Source organism: Pipistrellus hanaki (genome assembly GCF_964339955.1).
Source record: "Pipistrellus hanaki genome assembly, chromosome: 14".
Lineage (NCBI taxonomy): Eukaryota > Metazoa > Chordata > Mammalia > Chiroptera > Vespertilionidae > Pipistrellus > Pipistrellus hanaki.
The window spans coordinates 33,982,050-34,002,854 of record NC_140516.1 but is presented as its reverse complement, the minus strand read 5'-3'; the positions used below and the strand labels follow the sequence as shown (position 1 = coordinate 34,002,854).

Genomic DNA, 20,805 nt, shown 5'->3' with positions numbered 1-20,805 from the left:
GGAAACACACACAGAATCAGGCTCATGTCCCTAGCCAGAGGCAAATGTAATACAGAGGGCTACAGCTAAAGCCAGAATTGGAAAGGTGGCAACCCCTATGTATAAAAAAGGTTGATGACCCTTGGCAGCCCTACAGATCAGCCAGGAAATGAGAGCTGCCCAGCAGTAAAACTCTATGCTAGCAGGAGAGAGCCAAATGAGGTTTGTAATCCGGAAAACTATTCTTACAGTTCCTGGTGAGACTACTCAGGAGTAAGCACCCTGGCATAGGCATCATGTTGAAGAGGAGAGTGATTGCTCAACTCTACAGTATTAGCCACAGTCCCATACTTAGCATTTCTGTCCTCTTTTATGGTCTACATCTTTTCTATGGCACTCCTCTTTAACAAGGGTTGGGCAGGTAACATTACTCTAACAAATGAAGCAAACAAGAAAAATGGACTCGGGGATACCAAGTGACTTGCCCAGCTGGACAGTGATAAAACCACACCCAGGTCATCAGACTCCTAATCCAGGGCTTTAGCCACTCTTCCAAGGTGGACTAGTGTGGGTGGGAGGAGCCACAGATCATGGAAGAAACAAAAGCTCAAGCTGAGCTATTGGAAGCTAAGAGGCTTTAAAAGGCAGAGAAGAGGCAACATAGGAGAAACACAGGAAGGAAGCTCTTGGCAAATATAGGAATTGGTGGGAAGATTCATCCAAGTATCAAATTTGTGTTGGGGCATGGGAAATTAAGTTCTAAAAGTGTGAATAGATGCATCATTAGGATGTGATCCTGTGTGGTGTGTAATAGGCATCATTGTGGTTTTACCACAACAACCAGAGTAACAATGAAAGCAGGGTTTTCGGGAGATTAGTTATGGCAGTATGACAAGGATCTGAGTGGAAGAGAGAATCTAGACATGGGTAACACAATTAGGTATTCTGGTTGTAGTAATTCAGTTGTAAAGTGGTAACTCTTGGACTAAGGTGGTAGCAGTGGAAATGGCCAACAATGAATCCACACCACTTTAAGACAGACATTCCACAATTTAGTAACAAATTAGCTATGGAAACAAAAGTACATAATTCAAAGCTATTCCAAGCTCTGGAACAATGAAGTCCTCACTGGAACAGAAGCCATTAGAGATATTAGATTTGATGTGACAGCTCAGAGGAACAGTTTGTAACTTAAGAGTACATCACAGCTGAGTGACCAGAGGTCACTCTTCTTTATGAAATGATTTCTGAGGCATATGGATGAAAAAGAAGTTATATTAGCTAGCACATTTGCTATAATCATAAAAAACAAAATATGGCGCTTTTTTTTCCACTTTATTAGTTCTTATAAAATAAAAACAATTTGTGAAACTATTTCCCTATTCAAGATAGAGAAACTACAATCTTTACAAAATATACACATCCATAATTGTTACAATACATATCCTTGTATACCCCTTGGACATTAGAAAAATATTTAAGAATCACACCCTATAAAAATTGGGAGAAGAAACATTTTCCCCGACCTTGGTCATATATGTGACATTCAAGTACTTAAACTACATTGTTGAAATAAAATGTCTATAGTTTCCAGGATCAAAGGGATGTAACTTTCAAGGCCCCATAGGTTCTTTTATTTGTGCAAGGTGAAGAACCAGGAGAGGGTTCCCTGAGCGTTAATTTACTCTAGGTAGGTCAAGCAGTGGTTTACTTTTCTTACTTTATCATGGAACTAAGGGGGTAAGGCCATGGAACTAAGGGAATAAGGCCATGGAAACCCACCTTAGGCAGGTCCCCTCCCTAGCATTCCTATCTATGTAGTGTGGCTCCTACAAGAGGATTTCTAAGCATTGAGCTCTAAAATGCTGATTCTATATTATCTAAGATATTTGCAAAATGATGCTTTTGCAAGTCTAGACTCCTGTATTGTGAGTTAGGACAAAGTTATGATAGTGTGACTTCCCTAAATAGACTTCATTTAGGATTTGTCAGGTAGGGAGCATTTGGAATGATCAGTAATCCAAAAATTCCCTTTTGGAACTATTGGAGAAGTTCTTTTCTTACTAAGGCCTAAACCTCAGAAGCCAAGTTCCTTCTTACTTTGGAAGAACTGTGACCAAAGGGTGGGAAAGAACCTATAATCTTTCAAATCTGCAGGCTTAAAATAATAGATGCTACATCTGACAAAGAGCTGGAGCCCATTATAGCTTCAGCAATAAAGGGTTCATTGTTACAAAAAAATCATTTGCATGTATTTCCCACTTTCTAATTAATTCCCAAGCTTTCTTAATATTCAATTCTCTGTTTATCAGCACAGTATTGGCTTGCTGAAGTTCCAGATATGATTTGTTATTTTATTTCATGACACTAATATCATGATGCAGCATTTACATTTAATATCATACTTATGTACTAGAATTTAACAGTGATTATTTTTTCTATTCAAGAAACTACAAAAGTCAACCAACCATGGAATTCACAGGTCTTTACATTTAACATATAATATGAAGCATATTACAAATAATCCCATAAGGCAAAAAGACTATAAAAATAAGTTTTAATATGATTGCTGAACTTAGAAAGTTGTTTTAAAAATATATATTCTGAAGTCCTCTAAGTATTTGGCTTAGAGGGTAAGAGAGTTATCTATTAGGATTAACCATAAGTTAAAAGGTAAGTTTCTGTCATTTCAAATGGTTCAATCTAATAAATTCCTGAGAAAATTTTATTTGGCATCACACTATAAATTCAAAGGGAATTTATAGAAAAACCACATTTCTAATGAGGAGAAAACATTTTAGGATAGAAATGTGCACATTGGCCATGTCAAGATTTCTTTCTTGTGATAAAAAGTAAACAACTTAGTGTGGTTTTAAAAAAAAGCACCCCCAAATCAGAAGACAATTAAAATTATAGAATGACAGTTACAGTTATTAATGCCACTGAAAGAGAAACTGTTAGTCAAATTTGGTGATTTAAAAACTTTTCAAAAAGTTTTTATATATTAAGAAGTCTGGCATTAAAATGAAAAGGCACAAATATGGGTTAAAAGAATAATAATCATTTACAAAAGCCTTGAAAATAAGGCTAATTTATTTGTATATTAACACCATTAAGTAGGCACCTATTACAAATTTTAGCTTTGGCCTCCTAAATGGAATTATGTTTCAAATGAATTTTCAACATACTAATCATAGCAGCATTATTATGGGTAAGTTTCTTAGCCTTTACACTGCTAAAAGAGCATCTAAAATTTCCTCCCAACCTAAATCCCATCATTACGAAAAAATACACTTTAAGGTTCCATCCCCACTGATGGTGCATACAAGAGGCAACCAATCAATGTTTCTCTCTCCCCCATTCCTGTCTTTCTCTAAAAAAATTTTAAAAATCAATAAAGATATCCTTTATGACGATGAAAAAAGACATGCCATATTCAAAAATTATACTTAAACTATTAAATTTATTAAATATAATCAATTAAGTAAATACCGATTTTCCAGGTATGCGCATATGTGGTGTGTTTGTACTCGGTGGCGGTGGATTTATAAAAAAAAGTACACATTTCCTCAATGATGCTTCCTTCATTTGGAACCCTGGCACCATTTACGAATGGCCGCTCCAGCACTACTGGCTACTACGCAGAGCGCACCACCCACCGTCCACCATGTTGGTATATCATTCAGGAAAATAATCTGAAAGATAAAAGCAAAAACCACATCCATGGTCTTCATTAGTGCCACCAGCCCTGCTTTTTCTATTTGGAGGGCTTTGGTGAGAAACACCTGACCCCCCAAACCAAACAGCCCGATTAGCAGGAGAAAGAACCGATCTATCCCACAGTTCGGCAGCCTCCACTCTCCTAATATGAAGAGGAGGATGACGCACTCCACGAGGCCAATCACTATATAATACCAGATGGTCAAAAAGTAGTCCACAGATTTCCCCATTTTTCTGAGGATAACGAGAGTGAAGGCAGCAAACACGGCATGTCCCAGGGATGCGAACGTGCCCTTCAGGTGATCTGAGTAGCTTCCAGTCACCTTTGCAGCGTTGGAACCAAACAGAAATGGCGGCCTCACGATGAGGATCACTCCGGTGAAGGCGAATGCGGTGAAGAGAATATCCCAAAGGCTGTATTTTTCTTTGAGAAATATGCAAGCAAATAGAGACGTAAACACTGGACAGCTAAAGGAGATCACCGTGGCATCGGCAAGAGACGTTGCATGGAAAGCGTAGTATAAAAGGATCATGGCGGTAGAGCCGAGAAGTCCTCTGAGAGTGAGGAAGATTCGTAGATCTTTTGGGCCTATAAACCCAGTTCTGGAAATTCAAATGAAGGAATGCATATTAAACGAAACTTGCTATTTGTTTTTAAGCTATAATTTTAATCAAATATTATTTTAGAAGTCTTAACTATCAAAAAATAGGGGAATAGCAAATGAAATATGATAATGTCCACAACTACTATATCCCTTTAAAAAATGTTTTCTGAGAATACCTAACGACATTAAAGAGTACACAGTATAAGCAAAAATAATACAAGAGAACTACATAAACAGTATCATTTAGTAAATACAGATATATATTTTTTCTTTTTTCTTATGTTAGATATAATTTGCTACATGTATATATGGTGTCTCCCAAAATGTATACATACTTTGAATAATTATAAAGGCAGTGTTTATTAAAATAAATTTCATTTTGAAAATGTAACAAAAATCAGTTAAAGTATTAATACAGTTTTGGGGGGCACCCTGTATATGCTTGTAAAAAAAGACAAAGGAAAACATACTGAAATGCTCATTGTTGTTAGACCGCATTCTCGTATAGTAATTTTCCTTCTTTACATTTATTTTCCCCAAATTTTCTGTTAAATATATAAATATATGAAAACATGTTACTTTGATAATAAGTACAATTTCCAGATTTAGCTGCCCCATATAAGAAAACTTGGTCCTAGACAGTATGCATTCTTAAGAGTTTTTCATTAAAAGCGGAAGCAATGCTCTATGTTCTGTAAGTCATTGCATGTGAGACAACTTTTCACTGTTCTCTTTAGGAAAGGCATTATAAGTATAACTGCCATCAAAGTATTTTCAATTAAATATTTACTAAACAGAGTCCTGTGCTAGTTCCTGGCTAGGTGCATCTTGCTGATCTGTGTTGGGGCTGGACATCTTTAGGGCGGTATGTAGGCCAGCCATGGGGATTCTGAGTCTCTGGAGTCAGAAATAAAAGTGTGGTCACCTTTGGTCCATACTTTGAGGAGCTAGGAATCTTCCTCAATAGTGAAATTTAAAATGGGTAAAACTAAAAGATCACCAAGGATTTAAGAAAATTCAGTGCCTTCCCTGACAATACTTTTATTCCAAAATGGGGAAGATGAACAATATTGACCTTAGCAAATTTTAACCTTTTTCAACAAACCCTCAGTATATAGACTGGAACAATGCTAAGTGAATATGCACAGTATTATAGATACAAGGAGAGTTCTGTGGCAAGCGACTGAAGCTTTTTATTTGGGGTTTAAACATCTTTGCCCAAGAAAGAAAGAGCCAGAAAGCCACTAGGAACCGGACTGGTCTCTTTTTCCAGGGTTCAAAGTACACAGGGGTATACAGAGGTTATAACAGTGTGGGAGAGGCATACTTTTAGCCTGGGGAGGGTATGTGTGTGTGGGGGGGGTGTGCAGAATTCACATGAATGAGTAAGATGGAATGGGTGAGATCAATGCTACATTCTTTTTTTTACAAAGCACTCTGATCTATAATAATTCCATTTGATTCTTATAACCACGGGCAGGTAGAGGATAGATATTCCCTTCAGTTTATAGATGAGGACACTGAATATGGAAAGAAGCTAAAAAGCCCCTCAAGATTACCTTTCCCCTTTCCCACAGCACCTTAGACCTAAATATTACTATGGTAGCCGCCTCTCTGCAATCTATTCTACCTAAAGAAACCTCTGATACTGGGAGACACTACCACGTCCTCTTGTTTACTTTTTCTTCCAAATACTAGTTATACCAAAACAAGGAAGGGAAGGTGGTGCAAGATGAGAGGAATTATACCAGGAAAGTTTTGTTTTCAAAATGAGGGCGGAGAAAACTGAATCTCTTTATCCTCCTCTGTTGGGCATTTTGTATGTGCTTATGAGCATCTGATTTAGGTGGGATTCTTGTGACTTTTCAGCAATCAGAGCCAAAGGGTGTAGGGACTGGCAATTCTATGACAGGGATTAAAGCAGATACTATAGAGAAAATCTGGGCAGGTCAAAAGATTTACAACCATTTATTAATATCATCTACTTTGCAGTTAGGAAATACTTACTTTCTGTATATTAAGCAAGGGATAACGACTAACATTTGGAACACACATCGGAATGCACTAATTTCTACAGCATGGAGGTCTTGCACTTTTTTAACAAATAAAGAGCCCACTGAGAAAAGGAAGGCAGACAATAATGTGTAAAACAAGCCAAGTCCAGGACAGGGTGCTTTCTTCTTGGCTTCTGAAAAAGATTAAATTCTGGTTAGTCCTTACTTCCAAGTGTATGCTTTATCATTTTCACTTAGAAATTGAGAAAAATGGGACAGTGTTAATGGCTAACAAGCTGCAAATATTACCTCCTAAGCATGTTTTGGATCAGAAACATTTTTCCCACCAAAAAATGAAGAACTATAGACAAAGGAAACAATTTAAACCTGTGTTTTCCTAAATGCAATTTCACCCTATTAAAGGGATTTCCTTTAACTCGCTGAAAAGACATCCCTCACCTACAAGTCAAAAAGAAGTAAAAACTGTAGAGAAGTCTTTTAAGAAATGCTTGTCAAGATGGCTAGAGAAAAATGCTTCCAAATGATATTTTGTATCATTTCACTGGTGAACTGTGCTTCATGAAGAAAGTGGTCTTTATGGAAAACAGTTCGTAACTGTTCTATGGCTACTTGATGATGAGCTGACTTCCCCCAGAAGCCTGCGAGTGCCTGGAGGGGCCGCAGCTGTCTTGTTCATGCCTGGCACATGGAAAACCCTCAATAAATATTTGATGAGTGAATGGATGTGAGAGAATCTCCTGGAAAGAGGCAGAGTGTAAAACCACTGGCAACAGCATGATTTAGGAAGGTTCTGTGTTTTGTTAATTTGAAGCATTAGTCAAATATTTGAACCTCTCATGGTTTTCCACATATCATTTATTTCAAACATAAACTTTAGAGGACAAGAGGGGCAGCTATCTACCCTCTGACCCCAAAGTGCTTTTCTTTTTCTTTTATCTTTTAATCCTCACCCAAGGATACTGACGAGAGAGTGAAAGTAAGAGAAAAAGAATGAGAGAAACATCAGTATGAAAGAGAAACATCATTCGTTCAGTTGCCTCCTGTACAGACACTGAAACGGGATTGAACAAACAATATAACTTTGTGCCTGACCGGAAATCAAACCCACAACCTTTTGGTGTATGGATGCTCCAACTAAGTAAGCCTCCCAGCCAAGGCCCAAAGTGCTTTATAAATACATTTTAAAATTAGAATTGTCATCTAATACCAACTTCCTGGTTAACCTGAGTCAGGACATTTGTGCTTTCTCTAGGTCTGTGGTCGGCAAACTGCCACTTTGAGCGTGGCCCCTTGAGTGTGGCTTTTCCACAAAATACCACGGCTTGGGCGAATCTATTTTGAAGAAGTGGCGTTAGAAGTTTAAGTTTAAAATATTTGGCTCTCAAAAGAAATTTCAGTCGTTGTACTGTTGATATTTGGCTCTGTTGGCTAATGAGTTTGCCAACCAATTCTCGGCCATCAAGTATTCAATCTATTAATGATAGTCTGATTGAGCATTATACTTCTGTTCAGTCATTTTCTCTGTCTTAGTTGCCTAAAACAGGAGTAGAACCCCCTTTCACTCTCATCCCCTGGCATTCAGGAGAGCAAAATGAAGAAGGGTGAGCAGAGAACTTCCTAAAAGGCCACACACTGAACTCACAAAAAGGAAAGAATAAGGAGTAAACTTTACTGGCTCTCATTTGCTAAGAGCACGGCAGAGCTAAAGGATGTGTGGGTCCATGCAACTTGTAGTAAAACCAGGGTCACCATTCCATCTAGGAATGTACAATGTATTCTTCCACTATAGAACGGTATTACATAATGATATATATGTGTGTGTTTGTGTGTGTGTGTGTGTGTGTGTGTGTTAAAATGTCCTTCCATTTTAAAGGCAAACACCAGTGATTGTATTTTAATATCCTAGTGTTAGATAGATATCTTTGCTCACAAGTGACACATTTGCAAAGTGTGATGAAGCAGTCTCCCTGGTGGCATTCTACATCTTGTCCTTTGCAGTAACAGATGCCATTCTGGTCAGAGACTTCACCTCTTCCTGCTCTAGGTGCACAGCTGAAGAGGATGATTGAACTGTCATGTTACAGATTTTACATTGTCTAAGTGCCAGAGTCTCCACATTTTGTTCTGGAATCATGTGCTCAGATACTGCAGAACAAACTACACATACCTACTCAGCCCATGAGAAGGAAGCTTTAGAAGACTGCTAAGTTAAGCACCACCACTCAATACATGTTTTGGCTGCAGTCAGCCTTAGAATTTAGCTTCTGAAATTTCAGAATTTAAGTCCAAATAAAATAGTTTTTCTTCAAAGAAACCCAACCCATATATAGAACCTACAGTCTCAGACAGAAGGAGATCAAGAACAGAAAACACATTCCTGGTCTATAGTTAAAAGATCTTCTCCAACCTAAACTTCTCAATTTTTCTCCAGGAATATTTTAACATGCTACTTTAACTTTTTGAAGACTTAATTTCACACCCCTGGCTCTGATTATCTTTTCCTTAAAACACATTCACTCACCTATTTTCTTGCCTATGAACTCTTCTGGCCCATGCTTCCCAATGGAGACAGCACAGTTGGTACAAGGCCAGCTGAACTTGATTATTTGTTAAGGGGGGTGAGAACTGGCTCTACACAGGCAACCCTGTCTCTTACTGAATAATAATTTCAATACTCTGTCAATGGAGATGAGTAAGAGTAGCATAACCCAGAGGTATTTGCTTATTAATTAGCTCCCAAGTTCATAACCACTATAAGAATTTCTATTAATTTGGTGACTCTAAATAACTTAAATTAATTGGCCATAGTGCAATTTCCTGTGTTACGTAGAAGAAAACAGAAAAGTTGCTCAATTCTCTAATCTCTGCTTTAAACTGGTGAATCGAAATCCTGATTGGGAATTAGAACCAAGTGGTACCGGTAGTAACTTTTTAATGTTTTAAAAAGTCTTTATTGTTTAAAGTATTATATATGACCCCTTTTTTCCCTTTTGATCCCTTCTAACCTGTCCCTGCCCCCAACCCCCGCCCCAGGCCTTCACCATACTATCAATTCTGTCCATGGATTATACATATAAGCATACAAGTTATTTGGTTGATCTCTCACCCTAAAACTTTAATTCCCAAGCCCTGCCCTAGACCTACTGAAACAGGATCTCTGTAAACTGTACAAAGCTCTACTGGCTAGAGAATCACTGTTAAAACAACTTATTCCTTCCAAGGGCAACTAAGGCACAGAACCAAATCTAAGATCCACACAGCCCCTCAAGGAAATAAATAGGTGTACGTTGTCTGTGAAAGTTATCCAAGAATGTAAGAAAAATTGGTAAGTTTCAACCTGAACTTGAAAATGAGTTTTGTTGAGGTAACCAGTTGATTCAAGTGACTAAAATGATACTGTCACAAAGTTTAATGACAACAGTACTGTGGTTTAAAGTGTTTCTATGGCAATCCTGTTTCTGGAACATCATCTGGTCCCCTTTTAATAACTATTGCTAAGCCTTATTGTATTCAACTTTCTTTGAAGTTATAAGACTCCGCAAGATTCTAAGCGCCATCACTCATATTGGTTTGTTATTTTGCCATGTGCCGCCTGAGGGAACAGTATTCCTCTTCCATTCCCAAATGGGAAATGTTTAAGAGTTTGCAAAGCCTGCTGGGACCGGTTTGGCTCAATGGATAGAGCGTCGGCTTGGGGACTGAAGGGTCCCGGGTTAGATTCCGGTCAAGGGCATGTACCTTGATTGCGGGCATATCCCTGGTAGGGGGTGTGTAAGAGGCAGCTGATCGATGACTCTCATCGATGTTTCTAGCTCTCTATCTCTCTCCCTTCCTTTCTGTACAAAATCAATAAAATATATTAAAAAAAAAAAAAAAAAAAAAAAAAAGAGTTTGCAAAGCCTGACTCAGCATTCCGTCAGAATGACATTTAGCCATAGGGTGATAAGGTGAGAAACTGATCTCTTCAAGGTCTGCACATCTGGCCAACCGCACTTGGGGGTAACTCCTGCTCTAGGGAGAGGCTCTACCATGCATAAAGGAATAGAATTCTGTTCATTTCTGTTAGCGTTTAGCACAAAAATGGAGCAAGGGTCATTTTCCTGGAGTTTATCCGAGAGGATAGAAGCTGAGGTGCAGCAGGACAGATAGAAATCCCGAGTCACACTTAGGGGAGGTGACCCAGAAGACTGTGTAACTGTGTCTGGGAAGGGCATCTGCTTATCTCTCCCTCTTCCAAGCAGCTGCTCCAAGTGGGTGGTGGAGTTCAAGGAGAAATGTGCTTGAGGCTAATAGAAAGGGCCCCAGGCTAGGTTTCTGGCAAGCTGGTGCTGCAGGGACCTAAGCCAGATCTTCATAAAACAAAAAAGCCCAAGTCCTCACCTCCCTGGGCCTCACTTGCCTCATTTGTCAAAGTAAGTTGTTGCACAAGATCATGGGTTTTTCCCACGGGGTCCTTGGCTTGGGGGACGAATCCCTGAACCCCTTAACCACATAAGTAAGACTGTGTGCCTCTGCCTTCTTGTGCATCAGTTGCTAACAAGTCCTCCTAACCCCAACTCTGCCTTCCCAAGGTTCTGGGACAAACATTTTTTGACTCCAGTGTTTTGCAACTTCCTCTTCAGGGTACACCGTTTACCACCGAGATCAGTTTTCATGGTTAGCCTCCCCCCAGCCTGGGCCGGCTGTGGGATGGCCTTTCTCGCTGACCACCGAACCTCCGACCTGGTCCGGGAGCGCCCAACTGCAATCTGACTTCACCGACTTGCCCGCAACACTTTAATTATAGGAACAATTTAACAGTTTTAGAATCCCCAAGAGTTCCAAACACAATCAGAAACTTTCTCGGGCTTCGCGCCGGCGGATACAGGGACTTTTGCGTTGCCGCCCCCAGGTGACAGCTCCCAGGCTTTCCGGGGCTCTAGGCAGGGCAGAGGAGGGGATCGTGGTCCGCAATGCGCCCCGCGCTAGCGCCCGCCCGGCCCCCCAAGGGCGAGACCGGCGCCCCGGTCGGCACCCCGCACTCACCGGGCTGCGCGCGCGAACCGCACGGCGAGGAGCGGCACAGCCAGCACCAGCTGGGGCCCGGCGTCTCCACTGCCTCCGCCGGCTCTTCCCTCACGGCCTGGGCGTCCTCACTGGCGGTCGGGGTTGTGTCCTCTGACAGCGGCAGCCCGGGCTCCCGCAGCTCGGCGACCCCGATGCTGCCGAGGGGCCGCATCGCGCGGCCGGCGCTCTCCCCGCGGCCGTCGCAGCGCCCGGCGCGGAGCTGGCTGCCTGGCTCTTCCGGCGGCGGGGCGGGGGCGCGCCTGCGCGCGCGGCCCTCCTGTGCCCGGGCAGGGCTGTCCTTCGCTGCCCTCCCACCTCCAGCTCCTACCCTCCTGTGCTGCTGGAGGTCGGCCAGCTGTCTGATGGGGTTTCCTTGGCCACAGCTGACCCGAAGGCGTCCACCCCTCTGCTGCGGTCTGGCTAGACTGGCCAGAGGTTTGGAGTCATCTTTCCCAAGGCACACTGGACCCCTTCTCTTGGGCAGGCCTTGAGGAGGTTAGGAGGGTACCCGTTTAGTTATTGGTGTGGCACCATAATCACTTCTCCAAGCTTTGTCAAGCCCTGTTTTCCCCAAGACTCATGGCCACTTACCCAAGGAGAGTACAATGCTACTGGTTCTAGTGCAAACCACATGACCAGTGATATGCTAGGGAAAAACTAAGTTACCCCAGGATATGGCCCCTCCCTTCAATTGACTGTCCCTTGCTAGGCACCTACGGTTTCCACCTTGGTGACCTTCTGTACCTGGCCCATTTTCCTCCCTCTGCTCACCTCTAACTGCCTACAACAGAAGGACCAATAACAAAGAACATATAAATGAGTCCTGTGTCCCATGTGGAAAATTTATGCCTGTCACTACTTGAGCCAATTAAGCAGAGACAGGGCTGGATAATATATGAGTATTTATTCCAATAACTAGAGACCCGGTGCACAAAATTCGTGCATGGGGAGGGGCAGGTGTCCCTCAGTCCAGCCTGCACCCTCTCACAATCCAGGACTGCTAACTCCCAACTGCTCGCCTGCCTTCCTTCCTGCCTGCCTGCCTGCCTGCCTGATTTCCCCAACCACTTCTGCTCCCAACTGCTCCCCTGCCTGCCTTCCTGATTGCCCCTAACCACTTCTGCCTGCCAGCCTGATCACCCCCTAACCACTCCTCTGCCAGCCTGATCAACGCCTAACTGCTCCCCTATTAGCCCAATTATCCCTAACTGCCTCGGTACTATATAATAAAGAGGTAATATGCAAATTGACAATCACTCCAACACACAAGATGGCTGCCCCCATGTGGTCACAAGATGGCTACCACAAGATGGCCAACAGGGGAGGGCAGCTGGGAGGGACCAGGCCTGCAAGGGAGGGCAATTGGGGCAACCAGGCTTATGAATCTTTTCCATCCAAGTAGTATCCTCATAGCTAAAAAAATGTGAAGTTTGAACTCTAAACTTTAATTCCCGGGAACAGAAATTAAGCCTTTTTTAGAAATGGGTCCTGTGTCTCATGTGGAAAATTTATGTCAACTTTCCATTCTGTTCCCTCATATATTTATCTCAGTACCATTTTTCATATAACTCATTCAACTAATGTTGTTTGCATGCCTACACTGGTCCATTTACAATTCTTAATAGAGGCAGAGTGGGGAACAAAGGAGACTGGGCTACATTCAGTCCTCACCATGAGAGGGGTGGGGATGATGAAGGAAAAAGATGCCAGCATTACCTACCTTTACCTAGTGGGCCGTGCCTTGTTTAGCTTCCTGTTCCTTTCCAGTTTGACATGTTGGCCTAGGAGTAAGGACATGGAGTTCTCTGTGGTTGCATGTGTCTAGGCAAATTTCAGCTCTCTCAATTTCTATTTTCTCAGCTCAGAAGGCACAGTTCTGGATTCCCAAGCAATCGCTGTAGGGCAGAAAACTGCCCTTCAGGCCTTGAGATGGCTGAGACTTGCTCCAGTAATTCCTTGCTTTCCTACTTTCATCTGTTCCCACACTGCCAAAGGGAGCTCCCATGTAAATGATTTCTAGCACCTCACAGAACCTGTATCCTCCTGTGGGAACTTGCTTTCTGTTTAAAGATTCTTTGGGAGTGAGGGTGCCTGAACTTGAGACTAGGCCCTAGATAATAAAATTGGTTATAAATTTGGGATTTGGATTCTACCCAGTACACATTTTAATAACTACCATTTACTAAATGCTCAAAATATGCCAAGCACTATTAAGTGCATGATTTCACTTAATTGAAAAGTGAGGGTTTTTTTCAGGCAGTTCAGTAAGTATTAAAAGCAGGGCTCTGGAGTTAGACAACCTGAGTTTCCATCCTGGCTGTCTTACCAGGTGTGTGGCTTCAGAAAAGTGACTTAGCCTCTTTCTGAACCTCTATTTTCGTTTCTATAATATAATCTAGCTGCTGTGAGAATGAAGTAAGAGAAAAACTTAAAACACCAGATAGTAAGTACTCTTTAAAAGAAGAAGAAGGAAAAAAAAGAGGTATGCATTCTATTATCTCCATTTTACAGATGAGAACATCGAGGCTCAGAGATGTTAAACAACTTGCCAAAGTCACATTGATTGGTTAGGGCATAGATAGGTTTGGAATCCAGGAATGTCTGAAGTCAAAGTCATGGTCCAGACAATTCTACTCATCCAGAAGACTTGTTACCAGGTTTGCTGGTTTCTAAGAGGACCTCCTTAGAGCATAGTTTCTTTTACATTGAATCCTGACTTGGACCATAAGGCCATTACTATGGCAACATTCTATGACTACTTTCTATGTTACAGTCATGCTATGTAGTTTGCATTTTGACTTTCTTGGAGTAAAATGCTATGAATAAAGAAGAGCAGTAATCTTTTAATGCTATTAACAGAAGTCAACCTATTTCCTTATCTGCTATGAGAACAGTTATGCCCCAGTGACCACAGCTCTGATCTCTTTTTATCTCACATCTGTTGTCCAAAGCTGGGGATCTTAGCTAGTGGGGTAGGAAGAGTTCATAGGCAATTTGCCAAGTGAATAGGTACCCTCAAATAACACAGCTCTGATTTTAGTCCCTTCCTGGATCTTCTGCCTGTCTGAACCATCCTACTGTTTTCCCTCCACTCTCTTACTGTCTGCTCCATTTCTCTTTTCCCATTACCAGAGTTGATCTTCTTCCAACTTTGCATGCTGTCAAACAAAAAGGGGGGAAATATTAATTTTTAATAATAAAAGACCTCAAAGTGGAACAGGCTTAGGCAAGGTGTCAGTGAGTAGAGACTTCCAGTACCACTTAAGAGACAAACAGCTATACCACAGATACACACACATATATAGTTCTTGGCTACTACAACTGAATCAGAGGCCAGCATCAGTCTTCTTCTATTTTTAAATTAAAAGAATTCTTTATTTTAAATGTATATAGTGCCATAATTCATCAAAAAAATTTATAATAGTTAATCACCTCTTAAATATGATTGTATAAATAAATAATGGATTCAGTCAAGTTCCTTTAAAGTTAACTCTATGCTATGAAGTATTCTAAGAAAGGAAATCATGCCACGTTCCATTCCATTAAAGGGGATTAAAAAAATTATAAGCTAATTTGGATAGACCTAGCAATTTCCTGGGTATTATCCTTCTGTATAAACCTCTTTATATTAAAACCATATTCTGGTTTCCTACCAGTAAGTAAGAAATTCCTTAACAGAGGCCTAGAAATGGCCTTACTGTCACATACTTCTTCACCTCCAGATGGTCACTTGATGCTCTGATGTAGACAGTATAGAATGTCTGCTATTTCACCTCTGCTAATCTTCCCAGGAAGATAATTCCATTCCAGTCATTGCTTCCACCTTGACCTTCCAAATTCCACTGCTGTGAGGAGGAGCCATCACAGATTGCCATAGCAACATAGCCTTTGTGACTCAGTAGATCAACCACTTTCAGGCACTGTCCAACTGATACCTGGTACAGTTGATTATTCCTCCCAAATGTCCAATGCTGGGATCCTCCCAACCCATGACACTTCATGAGTCTGGGTGGGTCAGATGATGGAGTTTCTGACATCCAAGCAAAGGAAATTACTTAAAACCAATACATGCTCTTCATTATAAATCTAGTTCTAATTTGGGTCACTGTAGTCACATCCCTTAAGCACTTCCAGGCCTCTCTTCTGACTTGGGTGGCTCTGAGCCACCAGACAATTGCCAGTCTGGTGGTGATAAAGCCTTCCATGCTGAAGGGTTTTGGGGTGTTTTGGCCCCCTGTTGATAAAAATGGGTTGCTGGGGTTTGGCATTGGGCCCAGATATCTGCATCTCTAGGTAAGGGCTCTCCAAATGCCATTTAAATAAGTTACAACCCAATTTCTTCCTCAATTCAACACACTCACTGACATTTCCATAGCTGCTTGTCCTCTGGTCAGGTCTTAAGGAAAAATACTGCTCCTTATATTCATCCAACCAAATGTGTTTCAGCCTCAAGGAATTGTGTCCTGGCCTTCAGAGGAACCATAGGACCGCCTTTTCCAGAAAACGTGTCCGACTCTGGAGCAAGGGATAATGAAGAGCTTACCCCGACACAGCCAGATCTGAAATGATCTTTCCAGGTTTTCTCCTCCCCAGATATCCATGCTGCTGTCATACTGCCCAAGTTCACTGAAGTAGCTTCTATTCATGCCAAACAATCCTCCCACCATTGTAGGTGGTGCGGTAGCTCCTTCTGGTCCTCCGAGCTCAGAAAGGAGAGCAAGATCCCATCTGAAGTGCAATCCCCAGTTGAACCCTCCACGTACCACAAGGGATGAGCTGTAGGCCAGCGTGTCTGCACTGATTATATCGATCACCAGACACACCACTGTCCGCCGTCCTCCCGGATGGCAGCCAGCAAGGGCTGCAGCCATGTTACATGCACTTCACAGTGGCTGTCCAGGAACACCAGGACTTCTGCTGCATGAGCTGCTCCTAACATTCTTCTTGAATTAATCCCTCACGCTTTGTATTTCTTATTAATTTTCCCAGGGAGGTTATTTGACAAATTCATCTAATTCTGCTTTCATATCATTGAAGTCACTGTTGTTATTCACGAGGATGATTTTGTGGAGAAGCCGGGCTGGAGTGTGGTCTAGGACGCTGTGCTCAGTCCACAGCAAAGCAGACAAGGCTTCATTGTAGAAACAAATAACAACACTAGTGCCTGGCAGGTCTGTAGGATATGTCTTGTCTTTACATGCTATATTCCTTATATCTGGCACATCTCTGTGGTAGCCCAAGTGGTTGCTAATGAGCATATTGAAGGCATGCTTCTGATACTCCAGGTCTCTCAATTCCTGACATGTTCATTAAAAATCATATCTAGCCCTAACCGGTTTGGCTCAGTGGACAGAGTGTCGGCCTGCGAACTCAGGGGTCCCAGGTTCGATTCTGGCCAAAGGCATGTACCTTGGCTGCGGGTACATCCCCAGTGGGGAGTGTGCAGGATGCAGCTGATCGATATTTCTTTCTCATCGATGTTTCCAACTCTCTATCCCTCTCTCTTCCTCTCTATGAAAAATCAATAAAATACGTTTTTAAAAAATCATATCCAACTCAGAAGAAAATTTCATGTTGCCTTTTTCTGCATCTTCAATGATTAGCACATCATCAATCTTGTTTGCTTTGAACTGTAATTCTAATATTCGACTTGGACCTTGAGTGAAATGGGATAGATTTTTTGGGGGGGGAATGGCTCATGGGGCCCAGACCCCTTGATGGTCACATTCTTAATGTGGCCGAGTCACTTCACTGAAGTTAAAATAAACAAAAAGCAAAACCGTCCAGGTCACAGATATAAAAAGGTATCCATAACAGAAGTATCGAACTGTGACCTTCCCATTATAGACCTAACATAGCTAAAGGGCCATTTTCAGCTTCCTGGAGCAAAAGCTGTTAGAGCCATAAACTTGTGATGGTGGCTGGGTATAAACTGGCATGACAGTTCAAAACCAGGAATGCAGTCTTGGGGGGCTGCTTTACTTCTGTGGGCTTCACCTCCAGGAACCCCACTAGGTCCTCAAGGTGAAGGTAAAGATCCCAGAAAGATCATCTGGTGAACCCTGGCGCCAGCAACGCAGGATCCCTGCCTTCTGGGACTCGGGTTGTGGCAGCTTTCCTCCCACCACAGCCCAGATCCAGCTGCACTAGCTACCACAGGGCAGAACACCCGGGAGAAGATGCCAGGTGGAGTAGTGACCACAGGTTCGCCCAGGCCTCTGGAGTGTTCATCCAGTGCCGGTGTCGCAACCTCTACCATCTTCTTTCTTTTTTATTTTTTAAAAAAACTTACAGTTGACATGCCCTGGCCAGTGTGGCTCTGTTGGTTGGCTCAGGTTGCCAGTTCGATTCCCAGTCATGGACACATGCCCAGGTTGAGGGCTTGATCCCTGGTAGGGGGTGTGCAGGCAATAACTGATTGATGTTTCACTGTTAAATTGATGTTTCTCTCTCTCCCCACCGCACTTCTCTCTTTCTAAAATCAACAAAAAGATTTTTAAAAAATTACAGTTGACATACAATATTATATTAGTTTCAGATGTATAACCCATGAACTGACATTTATATAACTTACAAATGATCACTCTGATAAATCTAGTACACATCTGACACTATATATATATTTATTATAAAATTATTGATTATATTCCCTATGCTGAACTTTACAGCCCCATGACTATTGTGTAACTACCAATTTATACTTCTAAATCTCTTCACCTTTTTCACCCATTCCTTCAACTCCTATTCTATCTGCTAACCATCAAAATGTTCTCAGTATCTGAATCTTTTTCTGTTCTGCTTGTTCATTTATTTTGTTTTTTGGATTCTACATATAAGTGAAATCATCTGGCATTTGTCTTTCTCTCTGTGGGCTCCTTAAGAGGAACACTTGGGACTCCAGCAGCCCTCGGTCACACTTGGCCACAATCCCCACTGGTTTTTACAGCCAGAAGTTATGGGGACTTTTCTTCCCAGTATTGAAACCCTAGGCTGGGGGGCCAGGTGTGAGGCTTCTCAGAGGGGACTTCTGCAGCTGAGATATCCCTCCCGATTTTTAACTGCCACATGTGGGTGTGGGACCACCCCTTTCCCCATCTCCTCCCCTTCTTCCAGTCTGGATGTTGCTTCTTTATAGCCTTAGTTATAGAACTCTGTTCAGCCAGATCTCTGCTGAATGATGGTTGTTCTGAGTTTCATTGTAATTCTGATGTAGCTGTGGGAGGTTTCAAGTACCACATTTACCTACCTGCCATCTTGACTGGAAGTACCAGCACTAGTCTTGACTGGAAGTACCAGCACTAGTCTTCTGAAGCAGCAGCAGTTTGACCTTCAGGGGTGGTAAGGACAGAAAGTACTCAAGAAATTTTATTTTTATGAATCCAGGTACATTTTTTTAACCTTTCTACTTGCTCAATATATTCTTTTTAAATTATAGAACTCGCTTTTAAAGTTTTATGTACTATTTAATGTATGATAAGTTTCAACAGTACAAAGGGTGTACTATAAATAATGAAATCTCTTTTTCTCTTTCCTCAATTCCACTTCTCAAAGGCAATCACTGTAAACAATTTCTGTTCTTAACTCTTCTGGTGGTTGCCATTATTTTCTTACACATTCTTAGGTCTCTCGTTAATGATTTATCAACTTTAGATGATTTATTTTATCCTTCTTTGGAAGATGAAGATTTTTAGTGCCTTTCACCACCTCCTTCTTTTCCTTGTTCCTGTCATATCTTCTTGATCAACTGGTTTCTGGACAAGGTGGAAATATCTTTGAGTTTCAGATAATAAATACTGCCTTTTGTCAAAGTCCTTATTCTTGCCAGAAAGGTAATGTGCTAATACAGTACATGATATATGATAACTAGAGACCTGATGCACAAAATTCATGCAAGGGGCTCGGCCCTCGAAGCCCCAACTACCCTGCAGCTCCGCTCCCCAACCCACTGGTCATTCTGGAAGGTCATTCCAGAAGGTGGTTCCACTATCCGGACAATTAGCATATTAGCTCTTGATTATATAGGATTTCATTAATCTTCATACTCATGCTAGTGAGTAGGCACTATCCCCATTTTACAGGTAAGAAAATAGAGGTTTTGCTATTTATGCCACTTTCTCAAAATCCTGTAGTTGATAATTAGCACAGTTAGATTTAACCTGGATTCTCTAACACTCAAGCCTACATTCTTCATCATTACTGCCCTAGAACAATAAATTTTTTATGGCCAGTCTAGATCCACCAAGGTATTTTCTTCTTCCTGCAAGTTATGTTTGTGTATCCACTTTTATAATATACAGAAATAAAATACATGGCAATTATGACAATGATATCATAAGGAATGGGGGAGGGTAAATGGAAGGTTATATAGTTTCTCCTAGATACATTTGTTATTTTGTGCAAGACATTCAGTTATCTTTTAAATACATTAAAATCTAAGGGAAATATTTTTATATATACTCAAATATTTACCATTTCTAGCACTCTTCATTCCTTTGTGTGATCTAAGTGTCTATGTGGTATCATTTTACTTTAGAGTGAGGAACTTTTAAAAACATTTCTTGTGGAGTAGATCTGCTGGCATCTAATTCTGTTAGTCTTTGAAACATGTCTTTACCTCTCTTTTGTGCTTTAGGGATATTTTTATTGGATATATAATTATAGGTTGATAGTTTTTCTATCAACCCTTTAAAGATCTTGTTTCATTTTCTTCTGGCTTGTATTATTTCTGAGGAGATGTCAGTGATTTTCTTGCCTCTTTTCTATGTTTTCTCTGGCAACATTTTATCATTGATTTTTATCAATATGCATTGGTATAATTTATTGTTTCCTCTGTGTTTATCCTCTTTGAAGATCATTTTGTTTCTTGGATCTCTGAGTTGATATTTTCATCAAATATGGAAAAAATAGGAGTCATTATTTAATCAAATATTTTCTCTGTCTCCCCTACTAGATATATTACCTCCCTAATTTTTGAGGCTCCAATTATACAAATGTTAATCTGCTTGATTTTGTTTCACAAATCACTGATACTTCATTATATTTTAAATATTTTTTTCTCTGTGCCTTTATTTGGAAAATTTTTATATTCTATTTTCAAATCCATTTTTCTTCTTTTTGTGGTATCTAATTTTCTGTCAAGCTCATCCAATTAATTTTTCATTTGAGGTATTATATTTTCAATTTTATTGAATAGAAGTTCCATTTGGTTCTTTTTCATAGTTTCCATCTTTTCTTCATTGATTTCATGTTTTTCTTTAAATCCTTAGACATTTATAATAAATTTCAAAGCCTTATCTGTTTTCCATTATCTCATTAATTTCTGAATCTTTATATCGACTAATTTTTCTCCTTTTGATAGATCACATTTTTCTACTTCTTTGACTATCTAGTGGCTTTTTATTGGATTCTTGACAAAGTCTAGATATTGTTATCTTCCTTTA

General features: G+C 40.8%; 1 protein-coding gene and 1 pseudogene across 3 annotated transcripts; both read right to left on the bottom strand.

The window, feature by feature from the left end:
* Window positions 1-850: 850 nt before the first annotated feature.
* Window positions 851-11,601, bottom strand: SLC35G1 (solute carrier family 35 member G1). 2 transcript variants are annotated; one of them, XM_084903482.1, is made up of 3 exons: window positions 11,345-11,601; window positions 6,312-6,492; window positions 851-4,302 (listed from the first exon to the last, which is right to left on the bottom strand). In XM_084903482.1, the coding sequence occupies exons 1-3, from the start codon at window positions 11,535-11,537 to the stop codon at window positions 3,564-3,566; spliced, it is 1,113 nt and encodes a 370-aa protein (XP_084759608.1). In that variant the 5' UTR covers window positions 11,538-11,601; the 3' UTR covers window positions 851-3,563. The 2 variants fall into 2 exon arrangements, with proteins under 2 accessions (XP_084759608.1, XP_084759607.1); XM_084903481.1 differs by having other exon boundaries at window positions 6,312-6,420.
* Window positions 11,602-15,129: 3,528 nt separating this feature from the next.
* Window positions 15,130-19,367, bottom strand: LOC311632682 (polypeptide N-acetylgalactosaminyltransferase 11-like; annotated as a pseudogene). The gene is made up of 3 exons: window positions 19,287-19,367; window positions 16,917-17,214; window positions 15,130-16,687 (listed from the first exon to the last, which is right to left on the bottom strand). The product of its transcript is annotated as a polypeptide N-acetylgalactosaminyltransferase 11-like (transcript).
* Between the last annotated feature and the right edge of the window lie 1,438 nt (window positions 19,368-20,805).